Genomic DNA, 20,699 nt, shown 5'->3' with positions numbered 1-20,699 from the left:
GGGAATTATACTTACATATCTGTATATTTATTTATAGTTCGTTCGTCTGCTCTGAAAAATTGCTCAAAGGCAGACAGTTACGTTTATCGGGACTTACATGGCCTCACGCATATTCTAAAAACGGTGAAACTATTAAAATTTTAACCTTTAACCCTAACAATGACTATAAAACAAAACTATGACGTTATTATCAATGGTAGTTTTCTTTAATCACATGAGAATGACGAGATTCGACACTACGTTGTATTTACAGTATATTAGAAGTATTCATATTTTTCGTATGATTTCAATCGATATACGTGGCCATATCTGGAGTGCGGATGTACGTAATTCGCATCTTCTTGACACTTAAGAGGAATTAAATTACGATTGGAAGTCAATTGAAACTCCTTATACCTCATCGAAACATACATCTTTTTGACAATCTGCGGGTGTGAAAATATATTATCGTTTCCTTAGTCTTGTTCGAGTACATTATCAAAACTTGAGTGGTCCTTGCTCTTTGCCAAATCTCAACGATGAGTAATATATTAGGTTTATCGACGTCATGATTACGTCACCATGTGACGGGTGTCCACACCAAACCAAAGTGACCACTTCAAAGACCTCCCGATGCTTTCCAAAGTTCTTACTGTCATCAGGTGGGCGCAAAGTGCTGGTTGTTCACAAAGCATCGCGGTGAGAATGGGGATTTCGCACCAAGATAGGATTAAGTAAGATTGTTCACACGCTGGTTTCCCCAGTTAAATATTTATTCTCAATTTGTATGTACAATCCGTAGTAAATCACACATAAATGGTGGCTTTTAAAATAATTTTCGAAAATAATCAAGCATGGGTCTTAGAAAACAATATTCCCTCAAAAATCACACGTAGATTTGGTTAATGTATACTGACTAATACAGAAATCCGATTTCTGCATGTGTGGTAAAACGACTGAAAAACATCAGCCAGGCTAGCCCAAACGAACCCAGCTTAAAAGGTGAAAAGGGGAACTTTAAGGAGCATCTACCTCAAAATTTAACCGTAAAAAATCTGCAAGGCGAAAAGTTTTTGGATTTAGCTCGCAAGTTTTAAAATTACCGAAATAAATCGTCTGGCATTTACACTATAAATTAATTAAGGATAATTACGCGCACAAATACCCCAGCAAACTTAAAAAACAAAACAGGTAAAGATTTTTAGCCTGGATCAACCATGGTTTTGGTAAAAATAAACATATTTTGGAATTTATAACTTCTGTTATTTGGCTCGTATATACTCTATTGATTTCGAGTATGGGATGGCGTCATAAACAAAATAAATTTAGAATTTTAGACTTCTATTTTAGGAAGGAATTCTGAAATTGAGGTCAAAAATTAGACTTGACGACTGCTAAGGATTGTGGCGAATTTTGGCATTTAGAGTCCTTTATCAAGTAAAGTCAAGAAAACGTTAGCGGTTGGGATAGTATAGGCAGCGACAAACACTATGACGTACAAGCACCTACATGAGATCGGTAGTATTTGTAAAGTAAAATCCACGCGAGTTCAAGAAATGGACATTATTCAAAAAATATTATTACACATTGCAGTAAAAACGATAAGTACTAAGACCATCACAACTGTATGTTGGCGTAACCAACAATTTAAAGCTAACGCCCCGAGCGCTTAGTGGACGCGGTGAAACAGTGGTTAACGTCTTGAACTAACTATGTGGGCGTCGCAGGTTGACGATCTCGGGTGCTGCCGTCGGTCACCAACTCACTAAGTTGTAATAAAATTTGGCAAGCTGAAAAGATTCTGGTCTCCCCAAAAACGTATTACGTTGCGTGCTTTTGAGATAAGTGGCCGCAAACAGATGGTAAACAGATAAGTGGTTTTACAATTTTATAGAAATATAGGATGGTTATGATTTTATCCAGATAATATGCGTAATTTCTAACAAGCACAATATGTAATTTAAACTACCCATTATGACGTCGTGGGCACACCCAAAGGAATCAATTAAGATATTTGTATAGTATCAAAGGTAAAACATCAAATCCAGAGTAAAGTTCAAAAAAGAGCAAAAAACATCACTAATTTGTCTGTTTCACGTCAAAGTGATTCAAATGTTACTAAAATAGAATATGAGAAATGCTGCGCGTTTGAAATTGTTTTTTTCAAAATTTGGGTCGCCCTAAATATAAATATATGTGAATAAATTTGCTGGACTTTATTAGTAATTGCAACTCAAATGTTAATGTCATAAGTTCCTTTCATACAATTAGATGCTTAATAGAAAGAAAACTCATGTGTCCACTGGAGTAAGATTAATGAGTCCCGGGGATAATATAGCAGTACATTTGAAATTATGAATACATTCAGCAAATTAACAATTGTGGCACTGAATGTTTTTGTTTTATACTTTTATTAGATCATTTTACCTATATTTCCTGCTAATGTGCTACGTATGCTTTTATTTGTTAATTTTATACAACTTCAAAACAGATTAGGGACCATTTTCAAATGCTGTTGAATTTAAAATGTTGTATTTTAATCTAACCTGTAGTTACAATTGTGCTGATATGATGACATATTGTTGAGGCTTCTCATTATATAAATCAGGAGGGGGATAGACCGAGAATAAATATTCAGCAGGTTGTACGGAATATAATTGTTCGTTCTTTAAATGATAATTAAATTGATTCAGTAATTTTATATTATATTTAGTTTGATGTTGGACCCGAACTAGACTTTAAACGAGCATAGTCACCGGTTTTTGCTGTCATAATATACCCAGGAGTGAAACACAAAATATTTAAAAGCTTTTATATTTCAACTTCAAAACAAGATGAAAAAACAAACAAAATAATAATAAATGTCATTGGGCAAATGGATATCATAAAAATCCTTTTTCATGCACAAGTCGTCGAAAATTAGACTTAAGGTATTACATTGTCGCCCCCAAAATGAGTATTTCACAACTGCTTAATTCAAGGTCCCAGGTAGAATACTTAAAAATATATCATATTATCCGATATTACGGTTCCCCTTTTCTCCGCTAGGGAAGTGTCGGTTAATTTTCGTCACTCTTCAGCGTAAAAAGACAGTAACAGACATGCAGTGTGGTATCTTGCAATTGTTTGTATTGTTGATCTCAGCTCTCAACAGCTTGATCCTTGGTATGAGTTGGGAGCAAAAGGTGGCCTCAAACAATTTTCTTCTTGTGCATGGCCCACAGATTAGTGACTAAAATATCTCGTAAGACGTTCCACGTCTAGAAAGGTGTTTCTTAGGGGAATCAACTTGGCTCACGAGTCGGAAACCAGAGTCGTCACTTGCAAGTTTTAACCGGCGGTTTGTTGTCACGTTTAGCGGTCTTTGGTTGAGTAAACAAAAAGAGAAAGCTACTGAACATTTCTCCGCGCATTTATAAAGCTTAACTATAGAAATGCCTATGCAGCGTTAAACATGCAATTTAATATCGACAACAACACTGCGAGTATCTCTTCTGTACGAAGTTTACAAGCAAATGCATCATTACTTTTGTATTGATATGAACCTAATCTTGAGTGTTTTATGTCATATATCTCTGTCTCTCAGCCTTTATTTTATTGTGGCCCATTTTCGGCGTCAAACGCAATCTCGGGCCCACAGAACCATCGTATCATAAAATGTTTTTTTAATCATATAAATAATACCGTAGAGGGGCCAATGACTAAACTAATCCTTGTTTCTATTCATCAGTTTGTCGAGTTGAACTTCCAAGCCTTGGTTCAATTTCAGCATTACATTTTTATTGGAACCAACTGTAGGCCGGGCCCATTTCAAAAACGCAGCACCTTGAGAAACACTGCATGTATGTAGATTGTAGATAGATGTATCAACAAAAGCATGTTTAATTGGGACATTCATTAAATAAATCTACTGCTATGTTATTGCTGTAACCCCAAGACATTGATGTTTACACGACTTTATATTACAAAGCATACGAGAATTTGTATGTACCATGCCAGGGCAACGCAACCTTTTACAGTCTCAGTGGCTCGTATGACTGCAAAAAGTTCAAACGGTCCATCCCCGAATGATCATGCTCGCAGGAATAAATATCTGGTGCCATGCACGTTGAGCATTGACATTTTGTTGAAGTAGCATGAACCTTGTGATATACTATATCTCGTCTACTTAGAGAGTTTACTTTCTATTTACTTTATTTGAATATTCAATACGTACACTTAGTTTCTGGCATACTTGAATTACTGAAAGTTTATAAATGACTTGTGCCAATTCGTATGTACCTAAAACATATTTTGCCCGATATTTTTGTGCAATTCAGGCAATTGCAAGTTATCTGACAAAAAGTTTTCAAATACTCCTTTCACAAGACAACAACGCGTAAATAACACATGTCATAAATGTCCGATTTTGAATCCTTATTCGAGGTCTCAAGTTTTGCAAAAGTTCAGTGAGAATGGGAATATTTCGAAATCTCAATTTTGATCAAGCAATGATTGAGCTGAACCCCATTTGACGTTCCCGAATGAAAGAAAATTATGAGAAGAGTTGAAGTGAGAGTGCTGAATCCAAACGTTCAAAATCGAATCGTACATTGAGGAGCAAAGTGTGAGTTATAGCAGGACTGGGTGAAAGCTAGAGGTTCAAATTTTCGTCTTTAAACATTGCAAGATAGAATTTGAAGTTTCCATTGACAGTTGTTCAAAGAAAAATACAACATGTATGTACATTGCACATTTTCTGCAATTAAATCCTGATCGATTTGGTAGTGAAAGCTTTAATTTTCTCTACTAACTTTTTCTAAACGGCACAATAAAATGCACTGATAGCGATGAAAATTAACGAACTTTATTACTTAATTAGCAGTTAATGGCAACTTTAAGCGGTATACAATTAAGTACCGACGCTTCGGTAGTTTGCGGATACCACAGAAGATCTGCAAATTACCCCCATTGGCGATATCTAGTGTTGAAACGCGACAAATCAGAATTTATTAATCGGTGCGCGAGAAAACTGAAATCTTCATGAAATTTTATCAGGAAAGATTAAATCAACGCGTGTATCTGCGGGTATTAAAATTTTTTCTTTCTTTACGGATAAATATTTCGACATATCCGCTCCACAGAATTTGTTAATCGGTGCGCGAGTAAACTGAGATCTTCATGAAGTATTATCAGAAAAGATTAAATCGACGCATACATCTGCAGGTAGTAAAAAACATTTTTTCTTTACGGATGAATAAATCGACATATCCGCTCCAAAGTTCTTAAACACATTTTAAAATATTAAATTTTCGATTTCAGTCTAAAACTATTACTGGAGTTCATGAAGATGTTAAATATTGTATATTATTTTGAGGCATACACTTCATTACAGTCTTCTCTTTCGAATTTGATTAACATTTACGCCTTTGTGCGTTGGTGCCTATCGGAATCCATCTAGTTTTTAGAGAATATAATGGAAAACTGTTTTAAAAAAACATTTTAGAAAATATATTTAGAGGAATAACATTTATTAATTTTTAAATATAAGTTTACAAAATGTTCCCAATTTATCATCCACTCTTTTACTATGTAATATGCAAAAATCTGAGTCAAAATCTCACGTGGCCTATCAGTCTTAAATCTAGAGTCTGTCCGTTCACGTTGGAATTGTACCAGATTAGAACTCAGAACTCAGAAGTTTTATTTCGTCGTGCATGAAATATTGTACGCAATTAAACAATTATAATGATAATACAAAAATCAATTGAAGACTGAAGTATACATGCATACAATATATCGCAATTGACGCGGAGCCGCGAAAGACTGCAAAAGTCATCGTGTCAACGACACCGTGTTGATTTATTGATGAACAGATGACGTTGAATAAATGTAAAAAAAAAATATGAATTGGATGATATCATCATGACTTGCTGAGCGAATTTAATTCAGGAAATAAAAAGTAAATATGATGCAAGTCAATCGGGAAAGAGTGACTGATTAAGTCAGTTTCAGTCAGATTATGCATTAAGCATGAGTCACACAATTAGTCACGCCCTGATTATTGTGATATGCCTATATTAGATTTGAGAGCGTGTTGAATAGATTCGACAATGAATGAAAAGTTGGTATAAATTTGGATATATAAATAGAAAAAAATGCAGTCTTTTATACCAGTTAGAGGGAATCTACAACGGGATACCACACTGCATCACATGTTATAACACCAATGGCAAGTTACAGTAGACTAGCAAACAAGCCAAACATGGCCTCCTGGAATCGAGAAAAGTTATTGGACCAAGAAGACAACTTCAATGAAGTCATTTCCAATGTGACCAATGCAACGCACTTCGGATCCTGGATTAAGAAAAACACTGATTTTGCTTCCTATACTTCTGGTAAAATATCAATAATGGCGATAATACGTATTTTCAACTTCATTTTATGTCTCTATTTGCTTATTGCAATGTTACACTTCTACGATAACAACCAGAGTCGGCGGCGTTTTTGCTACATCAAATCAATAGATTGGTGTGGATGGACGAAGCGTTGCATACTCCTAGCAGTCATCTTGCAAATAGTGGCGAGTGCGTGTAGTAACGTTACCCTGGTATTTGATTATTGGAAGTTTGAGCACTGCACAACTCCAAAAATCCTTGTTACTATTCTTGGAATTTCAACAAACACTGCAGTTCTTACATCATTGTGGTGCAGACAGAGAATGGTGTACTGTGCTCCGCTTTTGCGTAAATTAACAAACAGAATAACGAGACGTCTTAGCATCGTCGGGGGAACGTTGACAGTAATATACCCTATTTTCATAGCGCCTTTAATTCTGTCAATGGGATCCTCAAAGAAATGCCTCAACAATTATCTACATACGGGAGCTAGAAGAATTATACTAACAGTAGCCTTTGTGAGAATCTTCGAAAACATCATTCTTCTTGGTTTGTTTTTCTATCCATTATTACGCTATAGAAAAGAAAGAAAAGAGGGAGGGGCCGGAAGCAGTGCGTTATCATATGCGGTACCTCTGATAAAGCGATCGTTCTTTGTATCCGTGGTATTTTTTGTTGTAAAGGTGATGGTAACGTTGCTCAATTATTCGATGGTTTACGAATGGTATGATTTCCCAGCTGTTGCACTGACCAATCAAACCATTAAAGTGTTTGGATCAGTATTATCATTTTCAGAGTGGAAAACTATTCTACTACCATGGAAAAAGTGCGAAGGCGACGGGACGCATGAAGATTGCAATATGGCGACACTCGTCGAAGCAACTGCCGTAAAAGATACCAACTGTGCTACGTCATCAATCGACGACAGCATCGCTTAGCGCAGCGGTTCCCTAACTTTTTGTTCGTGCGGAGCCACAAAAACTCACCGCGCTCTTACATGAAAAAAGCTGCATTTAAATAAAACTCGATTTTGTGATCGTTAATTTGTACTTTATGCCCTTTAAAGTTTTTAAACACGTAGGCCTGAGGAACAAAGGAAATGATCTCTTCTTGAATTTGCTTTGAAATGCTAAGAAAAATAAACTGCAGCCCACGAAATTGCAGAAAGTATTGTCTACCTCTATTGTTACGTGGCGGTAGAGGCTAAGTGACAGAAAGTAAACGACATAGAAAGGTTAAATAATTTGATTAATTACTATTGATTCATTCAGTAATTGATTCATATACACAGCATTTAAAATAAGAAACGATTGAACATTTATAATGAATACAATATCCAAAATATTCAATCATATTTTAGTTATGTTCTACAGTTACACAATTCTGTTAATTGTCGCGGCGCACTTAGCAACTCGCGGCGGCGCGCCCTTCGGGAACCGCTGGCTCAGCGAATTGATTTTCAGTCGCTGTTTCGTGAACGACATCTAAGTGCTACGCCTCAAATTGTTATCAGTAGAGTTGCGCGAAACTAACTCCCAATCCCAATTAATTGTGACCAAACAATGAAAAAAATATTGATATTCAGAAACAGATTGCGACATAAAAAAATACGATCGGTTCTCGGCATGGAATAATTCTTCCGCGACGTGCTTGATTTCACAATAAGTTTCACTAGAACATTTGTCAAAGTGTTCGCCTATCCTTCCTTATTCCCTTTCAGAATAGAAGGCTTGTTCTCATAGAAACATGCCCAGATATCACATTAATATGTCATTGCTGTATATATTATCTTGCCGCCTCTTTAGGATAATCTCATTGGCATTTTGCGAACTGAGTTTGGAAAACATTCATTCTTATTGTTAGTTTTTTTGTAGCCATGAAATTGAACTTGGTATCTGAGTTTGAAAAACTTTCATTCTTATTGTCGTTTTTTGCAGCCATTGAACTTGGTGACTTTTTAAACTCAAGTCATAAGCTTATTGGTCTCTTTGCTACCTTTTTCTATGCCAAAAGTGATCAGTTAATCGGATCTTCTATTTTCGAGAAATCTGACGTGTTTTCTTTTGGTGTTCCGCAAGCAATTTATAATATAAAAAATGTTTCTTTACCAAAAAAGGTTGAATATCACTGGTAATATTCGTGGTAAAACGTGTGCTGTCTGAATTTTCCTTCATTGAACGGAGTGTATCAATACCGAGCGATGTATAAGACATATTTGCAGACTAGTCACAGACAAAGTTTGGACTACCTGGGGTCATAGTTTCAAGTGCAGGACAAAATTGTCAAAAAACCTTAATTTTAGAATTAACTTTTGGTCCTGAAGGCAATAATTTAACCCAAAATTCTGAACACACCCTCAGATCACCAAGTTTCCTGATGTTAATAGAAAAATCATTGCATTCGCATAGATTGGATGACTGAGAAGGGGCAAACTTACTGGTGATTAAGGCAAACGGAGGGGATGAGTTCAGCAAATCTCTCACACATAATTATTGCACAAGCGACTCAACTGTCAATAAATAAAAAATACAATCAATATATGATATCTAGAACCATACGCGCAGCCAATAATTTTCAACATTTTTTAAATGCAATTTTGCGGCATTATTAAATCATACGCCTTTTTGCGCTATTTTTGAACGATGAAAACCGGACGTTTCCTGGCTTGCTATCAATAATCCCTTCACCAAATAAACCAAACGAGATATAGATCAAAATGCGCGCTTATATTCCTCGGACAACTTGGACAGCGAAGTACGTCTGTAGAGCGATTCTTTAAGATATTGTTAAATATCAATGGCCACTTCAATCTGGCTTTGTTCTGAGCAAAAGGCACGAGTAAGCGTCGTATTAAGTCAATATACAAAAAAAAAAATGCCCCCCCCCATCATCAATTTTGTGATGGCTACCTTACGCTCTTGACTAAAACTCCCAATTGCTCAAATTTTTCAACCTCTCAAATAACAATTGTAACACAAATTTTGTCATTTACATTTTGCCGGAGAAAGACTTTTCATTTCAACATAAACAAAATTAACTGCCATGAGTCAAAATATCCATTATTCAGTCAAGTATAAATAATAATAAATATAAACAATAATATTGTTCAAAACTATTTTATCTTCACAGACAATTAAATTACAAAAAATTATCTTAAACGATAACTTAATCGAATCAAATAAAGAGCTTTTAATCATTACTTAAAATTATGAAATAATTAATTATAAGGTCTGAGCCCTAAAGTATACAATAGGTTGTTGGCAACCCATGCTCAAGATGTATCTAACATTTCTGAAACCGGTAAAGAATTGAAAATATATAATTCATTTTTGAGCATTCATATTGCATAAAACAGGAAATCACCTAAAGGCAGTTCCAACAAACATACTAGATGACAATTGTTTGTTGACAAAAAAAGAATTCACATTAAACAGAGCGCTTCCGGTTTTATTTCCTTCACTCCCATTATTTTCACTTAGAGTTTCCTTAGAGGAAATTTTGTCTCAAAAAATATGACAAATTTAAATTTCATATACCAGAAGGATTTAATATGTTTAAAAATTATTCAGAAACGGAAATTATTATTCAGAAAAAGATCATCTTTTAACAAGGGATTGGAAAGATAAATATAAATGAATGTGGTTTCAATTTATGTTTTTTTAAAAGCTGAAATCAAGCTCTGAATGGCATAGCTGAAAAAGAAGTATTCTTGGTTAAAGCGCACATGTTTTTACCCATAATAATATTTTTACTGAAATTGTTATAAACTATATTAGGACTTCTGTGTTATTTCATAATCACAATGTAAATAATTTACGACCGACATTGAGCGTAGTTACACTATCTTCAATATAAATACATGGCAACATCATAAAAAAAATATAAATAGTGCATACACTATTTTTCATTTACATAAAAATTCAAGTTTTAAAAAGAGTGGCCCAGATTGCCAAGCAGAGGTGTGCATGGCACATCACTCTGATTTATGTTTGCTAACACTATTACAAAGTCACAACAGCCATCTTTCAATAACTGGAAAATTTCAGCATACCTTCCACTAAGAAAAAAGTGAAGTGTTACTATTTGTTACTTAGGAATGAAATCTCAATCAAAAAATACGTCATGGCGATCAAAATCAACCGATGCAAAAAGCTCAAACAGTACACACAAATATCTATCAATCTCAAGATTTGCAACTTGGCACAGGAATTCGAGGCAGCATATGTACGATTTATAACTATCAGTATCATGACATTGCCATAAATTTTATCCAATGCCATAATGCAATGATTACCACCCACTCATGGCCACCTTTTCACAAAATACTGCTAGAAAACAGCTTAAAATGAACAAAATTAGCCTGAATTGACTAGTTGCTAGTACATGGGATTGTTTCTGAATTTGAAGATATGCTATAACTAGAGGTCATGAATGTAGCAATCGGATCAAGCAAGACCGAGCAATCTCTGCTGGTTGGATTGTCTTGCGAGCATGATTTGGCTAGTGTAGTGCCAAACATGGGCCTAGTAGCTTGTTGTGGCAGATCGGTTGGGTTAGGTATAGACTGCGCTAGGGACTCTATTGTGATGTGATGGTGTATATTATCATTGTGCATAAAGGGAGAAAATTGTTCATAAGGAACGACTGTGCTGTGAGGTATTTCGGCAGAATTTTCAATCAAAATATCAGTGAGAGTAGTACTTGTTATGTTTGCAGATACTTCCGTCGTTGGCCCATATGAAAAGTGAGTCAAATCAATTTTACTTAGACCAAGGGCATTCAAAAACTCGAAAGACGGCGATTTGTTCTTTTCAGGGCCACTCGTAGGATTATTGTAGTCGGAATTATTAGAGACGGTCCTGTCACTACTTTTTATACAAACACACGTCTCAGCATCCTCAAATTTGATGTGTGTTCGCTGATGCATGCCTAGTACTTCATCAGATTGATCAGTTTCATCTGAAGACAGAAAATCGCACTCAGACTCGCTGCTCGCCACAGACTCCAGTTCATTTCCTGTTTGGCAGTCAGAAACCTCCACTTGAGATCCTGTTTTTTAATAACACATAAAAATTATTAATTTGCATTTAATGATTATATTTTTCAAAGAGCACTAGCAGGAATACCAGCATGCCAACAGACTTCAGCACTAGCGTCTCTAGCACATTCAAATTTCAAAAAATAAAAACATATGAACTGTGCTGTATTTTCATACGTTCTGGACAAGGCTCTACACAAGCAGCCGCTGATATGTAAGGAGCTCCTGTATTTTAGAGTGGCCGGAATCTTTCTGGTTCAGGATTGCCTACCCAATTTATTACACCCTGGGTTAGGTGGTGAACATGATACTTGAAAATGAGATTTTAACCCACGATAGCACCCTAGTTAAGTCTAACGCTTTACCACTAGGCAACTGTGCCCACAAATATAGAACAGACTAAGTATTATACATTCGAAATATATATTTTGGAATACCATTTCTGCTTTAGACGATCGGTCTGAGTAATTTAGTAATAGAGATTCAATCTTATAAATCTCCAGCTTACCATCTTGTACAGTGCTAAGTCTTTCCATAGTTTCCAACAAATGAGTTCTCACTCTATCCGAATCGAATTCTATTCTTCCGTTCTCATTTTGGCACTGTGACGCTGCACAACCACAAGGAAAGCCTTCTCGATCAACCTAGCCAAATCAAATAGCATATACATATATAAAAAGGTTGGAATTCAGTAATTCACTTGGCATTGCGGGGCGGAAAATGTTAAACATCCAAAATAATTGTTAAATTTAGGAATATATTATACCAAATATAACAATTTTTCAGTGTATTCATTTCCTTCATGTGTGGCATAAAAATAACAATCAGTCCAGCGCTGTTAGGACATCTATATAAAGTACTACTTTTATACCTATTTAATAAAACCACACTGAAGCATGATTTATGTATAAAAATGTGTATAAAAATTGCTGAAACTGATGAACAGGAAACAAGAGACTAGAGCAATGCTCAAATATCAGGACGGTTGTGCATCGCTACCATATTTACTGAAAAGATCGTCAGAAAAGCAATGAGAAATGAAAATGCTCCTCTTTAATTATTATAAAACAGCTAAAATATTTGTGAAATATTGGGTCCCACAGGACTTGGACGAAATTTGAAAAAAATTAAACTAATAGCCTTCTAGCGACTTCCTCCATCTTCGAGTACTGAAATTTAAAATTTATTGGTCCATTAATCTTTCCCGTAAGTCTGCTTTGTGTATGAAAACCCATTATGGACAAAATTTGGAATATCAAAATATTTCAATGTGAAAATCCATTTTCTTTTTAAAATTATTCAAAATTTAGTAAAACTCTTCTAATGAGCTCAAATGTTCAAATCACGCTGCTCTTTTGAAATGACGCTCCTTTGGGTGTTGCCCAAACCTCACATACGATGTAAGAAATCTAGTACACTCCTTTTAAGTGAAAGAATCCTTCAATAATAATTGTAAGATCAAATTTGGAGATAAGAAGAATATCAAAAGCAACACTGATCTTAATATACTGTAAAAAGAATAATTTACATACTTGGCATTGAATTCCCGATAGCACGCATTCGCATGATTCCGGCATACAGACCATTTCACAAGCGCATCCACACATTTCACGAGATTCCCTCAATATTCTGTTCATTAGTTTTTCTTCTCCATCTATTCTTTCAACACCAGATGCCCTGGAAAAAGGAAAAGTAATTTATATTATAAATATTTGCTCAAAGTGAGGTAGGTTGTAAAGATTTTCAAGGAGGGATCAAGGTCTAGCATAAATTAAATATATGAACACTGCGGGCATTCGAAGATGTGCGATGTGCCTGTTAATTTATTAAAATCCAGCAAAATTTGGGGTAAAAAATAGGGAAAACGTTGGAAAATAATAAAGAAAAAAAAGGCTTCTAGCGACTTTTTTCATCTTCAAGTAGTCTACATGTAAACTAGAAATCCATCGGTTTATAAGTTGTGAAGGGAAGCAATTTTCAACAACCATTTAGCAAATTAAACCATTTGTGTTCAAAACATTCATTCCAAGGTAAAAGACAAAGTGATTTTAATTGATGACAACACTTTAAGTAAATGTTTGAGATTTTCTATTGTCGCAGATACTTTTTGGTTTTGTCAAATGAGTCACATACATCTTTTATTGCAACAACTACAACACAGGTTATTTTACTAATTTACATCAATCTTGAAATGAAAACAGATCTTATGCTTTATGTAAAGTGAAATGAATGGTTTAGAACTTTGCACTAATGCATTTTAAATCAAAGAAAACTGCATACCTTTTGGAAATTTTCATTTATATCAAGTGTACATTCGATGGGCTTTCTGCTGCTCTATATCTAAGACAACTCTTGAAATTTGTGATTGTGTTTTGCAGAGTGTGAGTTATATATTATCTTTGGCATTATGCTTGGCATGCTTGATGCTTGCAGTTACGACTTCAGCATAATTAATAACTGGGTGTGTTTAATTATAATAATTCATACCTGAGAATTTTTCTTCTTTTCTTAGCAGAAATTGGCTGGAGAAAAAAAAATTCATCAAAGTTAACCAGAACTGAATCATCTTCAGATGCCATTGAACTCGATTCATTTTTTCCGACAGCATTTTGAGCCATTGACGAAAGTGTCCCATTGTCCAAATCAGGATTCAAAAATTTCAGCTGTAAAATAAAATTTGCAAGTTAATAAATTTTTTCAACACATTCATTAGGATTCCATTCAAACTCCATAACTATATATTACTCTGCCAAGTGCGGCCTGAGACTGACACCAGTGTTGGGTAAATGCCCCTGCACCCTAAATCCTGACTGGCGAGGCAACGGGTCATCCGAGTTAAGTCTTACTGACGATTAGTTGATGACGAATCCGAGTCATCCCATTTATTAAATGACTTCGAGTCTTCGACAAATGGTGACTCTAGTTCAGCAGGGATGTGCAAATTTCGGCACACGGCCCAAATCCGGCCGTGTTCCAATCGAAGTGTTTCATCGGGCCCACTTGCTTACCACTGTGTTTTCACGGATATGAATTTTCGTTGAAAATTCTGATGAAAATAACAAATCGCTGGCTAAATTCCCTGTGTATTATCCGCACTTTAATATAATGTGCAAAACGAGCCACATATACCTCAAACTCACCCACTCGAATTATTCACGTCACCCTAGCGTCTCTGCCAAAAATAGCGCTTGAGAATAGCGTTCCGGCCTTCAAATTACAGAGTTTTGTATCTAAGGCCCTGTAAACAAGTCAATGACTTGAGCCTACCCAATTTACCCATTTTACTGATTTACGTCACGACTGGACTTTCTGAAAATTTCTGATATAAAGTCTTATAAGAGGGGAAAGATAATGATTCTCTCGATTCGGTATGTTAAGGAATGGAAGATAAAATAAAATTTTTCTAATCTCTGACCCCGAATATATAGTACTGGTATATTAATTAAAACATTACCTGTTGAATTTTGTTCTCAATTTTCTGCTCTCTGAAGTGTTCCCTTATTTTTTCTTTGTGAATATTTTTCATCGCTTCATTGTGTTCCTGAAGAGTCATTGTTTGACAGTGAACATGTTGCAGTCCCATTCCTGGAAAATAAAAATACGTCTCAATACAGTAGAGACTCTACATACAAAATTAATTCGTTCCGAAAGCCTCTTCGTATGTAGAAAATTCCGTCCGTGGAAAGGAGAGTGGGAGGACAGCGGTCAGAGGGGCAAAAGTTGAGGAGAGAGATGTAATGTACGAAAATGAGCACATGCACAGTAAATTCAAAATTATAATTTACTCTTTTTTTACTTTTCTGCTTTTCTTTTATTTATTTTGTTTAACTTGTCCATTTTTTATTTTTTTGTTTTGCTGTTCTATTTTTATTCATTTCATTATCTTTGTTTTAACTGTCACACATATTATCATCTTCTCAATGAATTTCACTAGCAAAACTGAAACGGAGCGATCTGCCCTTCCACCTAAACCGTCAATGCAGGCCGTTGTTAAATATGTGAGATTGCAAATACCGGTATATAGTTTTGAATAACACTCACCCAAGGTCGAACCTCCCTGACTTGGTACTGTGATAAAACTTTGTTTCCTTGGAAAATAATACACAGTGACATCTTGAAATCCAACTTTCCTGTCAATTTTTCTTTTCTTAACCCTAGAATTCTGTTCGGCAATCTGATATTCTGAAACAAATTTATTAGTTTGTTAACTTAATAAAAAGGCGGGGAAAGTTGGCAATATTCCCAGAAGCTAACAGGCAAATCAATATTTGGTTGAGTTTCAATATTTTTTAAGTCAATAATTTTTTATTTGAATGTTTCTGTCTATTTGATATCCTCGGATACCAAAAAGTATGCTAAATGTAGGGATGGGCAAAATAGAATACCCAATCCGGAGGATTCAAATCGAGGAGGATTCGAATCGAGAAGGATCCGATAACAGGATCCGGTTTCCGCCTCTTCGGCGCTGTGCGTAAATTTTTGTGTTTCGATTTCTCATTTTTTAATAATCAGCGACAAGCGTTCTCCCTCGCGACGAAATCTCTCTCGTTTGATTATCGTTGTGTTTTCTCACAAAGAATCCACAAAAGCAGCAGACATCAAACACTGAATGCCAGCTTGCATATTCAGAACGCGAAGACGACGTTATTGCACCATTTTTGCGTATTACAATTTTACTATCTAGTTCGCTTATAATAATTATTATTATTGGTGCAGAGTCCGACTTACTGGCATGAGCAGATTTTCCGATTACCTGATGGTTCCAACTCAAATTTTTGGAATATGTGAAACATTCTTTCATTTTAAATTAAATGGCTTTCCGCGGCCTTTGATTTCTCTCGGAAAATGATATGTACCAGACATTAGATAGACCTATAAAACATTACTTGCGATTAATTAGGATCAAATTTTATTTTTACGACACCCCGTTTCCAAAAATACAAAGTTATATCGCAAAACAAGACGTTTTGTAACATTCATTTTGCACTACCAATAAATTACATACCATACTTTACAAAATTAAAGTCGACGATGAATCCGTTCCTATCGCCCAAGCTGGACACACGTTTGGTTGAATGTCGGGCGGTATGTTAGTTGACAATAAATTGGAAAAGTTGTCGCTTGTGGTGGAGACAGTTTTCCTATCCGGCCTTATCTATTGATAGACATTTTGCAAAGCGTATCGCCAGGTCAGGCTATATATAATGATATTAACTGAAAATTACGATTTTGCAATAGAAATAATTTGTCTATCAATGTTAGTTTACAAGTCTTGCTTGCAGAAAATAAACAGGCTGACATACTTGATTATAATCGATAGTCGTTAAATTTATTTTGCACTTTTAATTAATGCGCCATAGGAACGGCGGCACCCATTGCGACCACATAAATTGCAGCGGCCTCGGTTTGGCCTGTGTGTTTTCGCCGCTCTCAGATTAATAATAATTTGATGTTTTTTCATATTGTAATTTCACAATTTATTATCAAGGCGGATAATGCGCTATTAATTTTAACATATTAAGTATTTAGGGATCACATAAACTTTGATCTATTCAAGGCACAAAGTAATTTGTTAAAATTCTTATGTTCCATTGTCCTGTTTGGTAACAAATAAAATCCAATCAATTTTGCTTTTTTTTATATGTAATCCATCAATGAGGTGGAAGAATTCCCACATTTGAATAATAATAAAGGGGCTCCCGAAGTATGCGAACCAAGATGGCGGGCATCGGAATGTAATGTGTACTAGGGGAGGGTTAGGCCATAATTTTAGGTATAAATACTACGGGAGGCTCTTGGCTAGTCTTCGAACTGATAATAGGACTAAAATAAGGAAAATTGGAAAAAAATTATCGCCTAACCCTAACCTGTTACCCATGTTACGATCCGATGTCCGCCATCTTGGTTCGCATACTTCGGGAGCCCCATAATAAAATTAAAATAGGATTCGGTATTCTGGATTCGATTTAAGTATTCTAGAATAGTAAATTATTCTACATTGCCCATCCCTAGCTACATGCAATAAGAAATCTGGATTAGCGACTAAATTCTCTACATCAATCTAAACAATACCAGGCCAAGTAAAGAACATCTTAGTGATTTTATGACGGTTGGAGGCGATTTTATTGCGCCTGTTTATATTCTTATAGCCTTCAGTTATCGCTTGGAAATTTTCAGAACGAGATACACATCATACCATCCAAGTCATGTTTACGCTTCTTTGGTCTTGCTGAATCAGTGTTGGAAGTTGTAGTCAAGCAATCACAGAATTCGTCAGCCCCGAGGTTGGTTGAACTAGAATTCTGAGTACCTGTTAGCGATGTAAAAAAAGTTGATACAAATAGAGAAATTGAGGATAAAATAGCAGAATCAGCTGTACCAAGGTAAGGCATAGCCAATTCTGTTCAGTCATACTTGCTCAATTCCTGATACAGATATCAGAATATGATAGTTGACTGGAGCCCTTAATACAATATGGTACAATTTAACAAGTCTTGACTATGACTATCTCATCTTAAGTAGGTCTACAAGTAGCTCATGAAAAGTCATTCATCGTTTGTGACTGCGTATTAATGATATATTTTCAGATGGGTTCATACACCTTATTAAATGAAAGACTAATATTCAAAAAAATTGATATCATAAAATCATTATTACCATGAACATGGGATGACTGTTTATCCATAGTAGGTGGCGAAAGTGTATTTTCTTCTTCGCTATTTGGGTAAGTAGAATCGACCGATCCCAGTCCCGAATCCATAGAAGACTCTTCAGAAGCAATAACAAAGATATCATCTTCATCCTCATCTTTCTCAAGTGATTTAAAAGTTGCTGGAAAACTATTCATGTCTCTCGATGAGGCATCTAGAGAATCATCACATTCGAGTTCACGATTCCTGCTGAAACATGATGATACCGAAGTTGAAGTTTGTTCCGGAAAAGGTTCAAAATGAGCTTCCCCGAGAGCGATGGAATCTTCTGATATCATAAAAGATGGCTCAGTACATTCAGTTTCTGTTTTATCAGAGTTGATATCATTACCAAGGATTGAATCTGATGATGTGAGGTCATCAGGAAGAAGCTCAAGGCTGAGAGGCATTTCTGTAAAAGAGCTCTGCTTATTTTCTTCTACTGGTTCAGAACATATACTGATAGCAATACTGGAAGTTTCAGTTTGAAGAGTTTCATTCAAAGATATTTTTGCAATGGTTTCCTGATTTCCGGTACAGTACCCATCATTATTTAAACTCATAATTATTATCAAAAAATCATAGACTGCTGTAAATTTCTCTTATATCAGAATATATTAGAGTCGAAAGATCTGCAAAAAAATAAGGACATGCTGTTTATATTTTTTTGTAAATACTTTTGAGGCATACATAAATCAAGAAGAGTTAACCAATTAAATCACAATGTCTAATTTGAAGACCCACCTGTTTTATAACCGTAAAAGCACCTAACTTCAGACAAAATCACCATATTTTCATCGATAACACGACTATTTATGTCCAAACAACGTCAAAATTGCTCGGTAGAACATGTGTGAGGTAATTTACATTCCCTGCAAATTTCGGGTCAATTGGGCTATTTTTACCAGAATAATAATATTTTTTTTGCCATCTGACCGTTATCCTTCACTGCCCTAACTTCAGACAGTCATTTTCCACACTGTGTAACTGCGACACACAGGGAGAAAGAGGCTTACGATGCGAGTGACGTAATTACGATGCGAGTGACGTAATCACGTCGCTGCGTGAAACTGAAAATCCATACAAATATAAGAGATAAAGAGATGAAACTTGGCGGGTGGGTAGAGTTGTGTTTCCTTTAACCATCTTTAAAGTTTCGCATTTCTACATTTAAAGGAGGGGGAAAAGGGGGGTGCGCATTTCCAATACGTCGATAATATCATTGTCGACCAATTTTTGACCACCGTGTTTTTGTCTGTTCGCTTGCTGTGATGTGGTGCTTTGTTTATATTTTGACGAATTTTGTTTGAAATAACTGTGTTCTTAAAGTATATGACGGTCAAAAACGCAATTAGAAACCCATTTTTTCCACGTATGGCTGCGTATGCCCTAGTCTCGACGCAGCAGGAACGATGTTCAAGGCTTGAAATCCGTGGCCGCACACTGGTCGTTCGGTCTCAAATACGTCTTCAGAGTGTCGTACTTTGGTGGTTTGTATAGCTTTAACCCCTGGTTGTAGAAAGTTAATTCGAGGTTTAGCGTGTAGAATAAATGCCAATGCACCTACGGTGAAAAAATTCTACCAGTAGTCAAGTATAAAGGTAGAGCCTACCGGTACTGATCTATGGCTTTGTGGAGTGTATTTTGAAAAAACAATACAGCTAAGCATAATGAATACCGGTACGGTACCGGTACGACGGTACCATATTCAGATATTCCTCCTTATTCATTTTTTAAAAAAAAATAGAAATGGTTGAACTTATCTAGATAGAACTCCTTTCAACAACAGTACCTTAAACCATAGTTTATCCTAAAGTTAGTTTTTTTAGGTGAAGGCAGTAAAGCAGTGAGAAACACTGAAGACCGGAAGATGATGTATTGATACAATCAACTGCCGGCACAGAACTAATGGGTCGCAATGTAAGCTAGTGACAAAATTAAACAACGATACATTTACTTGTAATCAACTTGGTCGCTACTTATGAAAACAAGCCGCACTAGTGAAAAAACGAGAAATCTCCCCAGCTTGCCAGCGCAGAAAGCAACAAAAGACCAACCAGATTATATCAGAAAATCAAGAACGCTTCGCGTCATGAACACTAGTGGCGCAATTGACGTTTTTCGGCCCTTGACCCCTAAAAAATCTGTGAATATTGATAAAGTATTCGTTCCATTATTCTTTTTTACCAAAACCCTTCCATTGGACGTCCATAGGAAAGCATATCCACACCGTTTTTTAGCACTTTCGCTTGGTAAAAAAGATTTTTATTTTTGTATGTTCAATTTTCTACCATGAAGGCTTTCGATAAATTTGACACGGATGTAATATTCCGAGCTGTTCGAATGAGATGACGATTCTTGAGGATTTTATTTCTAATTTTCCTTTTGTAAACTTGGCAATTATAGGCTTATAGTTGTTTGAGTTCTGAGACGGGAAACGATGGGTGACAGATATATCGGATGGCCCAACGACTAACATACCGTGGGATGGCCTGATAGCAACATGGATCATTTCCCCCTCTCCAATACCAGTTTGTCTGTATCCTCGATTGAGGTAGAGGGGCTAGGCCGTGCATTCAATATTGTCCACAATGTCTAGTCTTGAACGCCTTTCTT

General features: G+C 35.7%; 1 protein-coding gene across 1 annotated transcript; it reads right to left on the bottom strand.

Annotated features, from left to right (window-relative positions):
* Nucleotides 1–9,335: 9,335 nt before the first annotated feature.
* On the bottom strand, nucleotides 9,336–18,731 carry LOC120344049 (uncharacterized). Its single transcript, XM_039413138.2, has 8 exons — nucleotides 18,052–18,731; nucleotides 17,591–17,704; nucleotides 15,436–15,576; nucleotides 14,849–14,979; nucleotides 13,882–14,057; nucleotides 12,927–13,071; nucleotides 11,903–12,038; nucleotides 9,336–11,405 (listed from the first exon to the last, which is right to left on the bottom strand). Exons 1-8 carry the CDS (start codon nucleotides 18,644–18,646, stop codon nucleotides 10,726–10,728), a joined length of 2,118 nt encoding a protein of 705 aa, XP_039269072.2. The 5' UTR covers nucleotides 18,647–18,731; the 3' UTR covers nucleotides 9,336–10,725.
* Between the last annotated feature and the right edge of the window lie 1,968 nt (nucleotides 18,732–20,699).

Source organism: Styela clava, chromosome 1 (genome assembly GCF_964204865.1).
Source record: "Styela clava chromosome 1, kaStyClav1.hap1.2, whole genome shotgun sequence".
In the NCBI taxonomy this organism is placed as follows: domain Eukaryota; kingdom Metazoa; phylum Chordata; class Ascidiacea; order Stolidobranchia; family Styelidae; genus Styela; species Styela clava.
This window is presented reverse-complemented; position numbering and strand designations above follow the sequence as displayed.

What these genes read in the sequence shown, in the direction of transcription:
- LOC120344049 (XM_039413138.2), bottom strand. Translation starts at nt 18,646, where the DNA reads ATGAGTTTAAATAATGATGGGTACTGTACCGGAAATCAGGAAACCATT. An exon ending in GCGTAAACATGACTTGGATG is followed by an intron (nt 15,577 to 17,590) that starts GTATGATGTGTA and finishes AATTTGTTTCAG; the next exon opens with AATATCAGATTGCCGAACAG. An exon ending in ACTTAGCACTGTACAAGATG is followed by an intron (nt 11,406 to 11,902) that starts GTAAGCTGGAGA and finishes ATTAAAAAACAG; the next exon opens with GATCTCAAGTGGAGGTTTCT.